Source organism: Pygoscelis adeliae, unplaced genomic scaffold (genome assembly GCF_000699105.1).
Source record: "Pygoscelis adeliae isolate BGI_AS28 unplaced genomic scaffold, ASM69910v1 Scaffold232, whole genome shotgun sequence".
Lineage (NCBI taxonomy): Eukaryota > Metazoa > Chordata > Aves > Sphenisciformes > Spheniscidae > Pygoscelis > Pygoscelis adeliae.
Window position 1 is genome coordinate 230,206 of NW_008824473.1, and position 2,281 is coordinate 232,486.

Sequence of the window (2,281 nt, forward strand, 5' to 3'; positions counted from 1 at the left end):
GATGAGTAACTAGCTATTCTATATTGGATAGGGTGAAACAAACCCTTCCTTCTGTGCAAGAGGACTATAGCGGAGGTTGAAGAAGAAAGGGAGTGTGATGTGTTGAAAGAGCTCATGAAAGGACAGAACAACTTAGGACCAGAAGGAAATGAATGAGTGCAAAAATGAGAAGTGCAGTGAGCAGGCAGAGAGACTAGACAGCTAAAAGTCCTGCAGTTAGGTTTCTCCCCTACTTCATTCTCTAAAAAATGAGTAACACTTACTTGCATCTCAGTCCTTCAGTTGCATATGTTATTATGTAGCTATCTCCTAAACACTTTTAGGTGGGGCAGATACATCTTCTTTGTCATTAAAGTTTCTTTTTTAACTTTTTAATTTCAGTACCTTCACAGAGTTCTGGTTGCAGAAGTCAATGCCCTTCAAGGAATGGCAGCAATAGGCCAGAGACCTTTACTTATGGAGGTAAGTATAAAAAACATAAACTACTGTTTCTTGTTGCTCTTGGTGGATTTCATATACTGTCAAGCAGTAAGCTTTACTATGAAAGCTTGTGGATTTCAGTCCAAACTTTGAGTTAGTAATTCCTGAAGAAAAAAAAAAAAAGACATTAAAATTTGGTAAGATAAACTACTTCTTAACATACCATTCTCTAAACAGCAGACCTGGAGTCTGTTTTCTTTTTTCTTGAACCTTTTCCCTCCCCGTTGCTGATAACAATTGCAGTTCCCACCCCACTGTAGAGAAAGCAATACATACTGATGTCAGGATTGGCTGTTGACAAGTACAGTGTGTAGCAGGCAAGCTCATCTTGCCTTTCTCTCACAGGGGATGCCAATTTATTTCTCCTTTCTTCTACACAGCTATAGTTTTAGTGAACTTGGAACTTAATTATTTCCTGAGGCTCCTGCCATCTTTTACATTTAGTTGAAATTGGCTAAATGGATTTGAAAGTTGAAGGATGAAGGCGAAATGACTCAGACTAAAATGGGAAGAAAATGCACAAATATATTTTTCATAGTTGTTTTTGTTTTGATTTTAAAGTGTATGTTAGAAAAGAACTTCCCTGGTTACTTTTTAAAATTTTTTTTTTTTTTTACTACAAGCTTGAAACATTCATGATGGAAAGGCCTTGTGAAAAGCCGCTCAGAAATGGATTGGCCTATCTTGTTAAAATGATTAATAGCAGCTTGTTTCCGATAAGCTGAAGACTTACCCTTTTTTTTTCCAGAGGCTATTACTAATAAATAAAATTGTCATCTTGCATGTCTTTGCCACTAACTTCTTTTAGCATATTATAACACAATTTCTTTGTTGTGAGTATTCAGGAGATCAACACTATCCTGCAGTATGTAGTGGAGCGGAACAAGCTGCTGCAATGCCTCCATGCTAAGAGGCATGCTTTAGAGTCATGGAGACAACTGGTGGAAATTATACTCACTGCCTGTCCCCAGGATCTCATACAGGCTGAGGACAGACAGCTGATTATCCGCGATCTATTGCAGGATGTGCATGACAAGGTAATGCTATACTGGAAATCAACCCTCTCCTTGAACTTTGTTGCTGTGTCTTTTTATATGAAAGAGAAACTACTCTTCAAGTAGCATTCTTGATTGTAATCCAAAAAAAATTTGTCTGCCTCTAGTACTCTTTTTAGTTTTCTGATTGCTACTGTGCTGAAGTTGAATGCACTGTGGACAGAGGAGATACTCTGTATTCTTGCATAGCTACTGTTGAACTATGAACCATATATTGGCAAATTTCAGACATTTCGGTATAATCCAGTATGATAGTAGTCTGGAAAGGGTGTGTGAAAAGGAAACAGCCCATTTTGCTGAGGAACATAGAAGAACTCATGGAAGGGATGAAGGCAACCAGTACTGCAGTTGCTGATTTACTGCGTTTAGATGACTCACTGCAAATCCTACCACTGCTTCTTTTGAAAAATGAAAGAATTGAATGAAACTTCAGAGTAGAAAAAGTAAAGATTTTACAACTAGAAGGGCTTTTGGAAATGCGAGAGTTTGCTTTGTCTTAAAATATTTAAAGTGTAGGTGGTTTACTGGTGAATTACAGTAGTAATTTTTGGGACAGACTAGGCAGTTACTACTGACCCAGCCATTCTCAGAGACAAAATTTAATGAAGGATCCTTCACAGAATCATAGAATAGTTTGGGTTGGAAGGGACCTCTAAAGGTCATCTAGTCCAAACCCCCCTGCCGTGGGCAGGGACATCTTCAACCAGATCAGGTTGCTCAGAGCCCCCTCCAACCTGACCTTGAAT

At 38.4% G+C, this 2,281-nt stretch overlaps 1 protein-coding gene across 1 annotated transcript in view; it reads left to right on the forward strand.

Annotated features, from left to right (window-relative positions):
- The window catches only part of NUP205 (nucleoporin 205kDa), a 54,247-nt gene that overhangs the window by 35,789 nt on the left and 16,177 nt on the right, over positions 1-2,281 (forward strand). Inside the window, 2 exon segments of the mRNA XM_009321337.1 lie at positions 382-462; positions 1,326-1,517. Of these exon segments, the coding sequence (XP_009319612.1) occupies positions 382-462; positions 1,326-1,517 (273 nt within the window).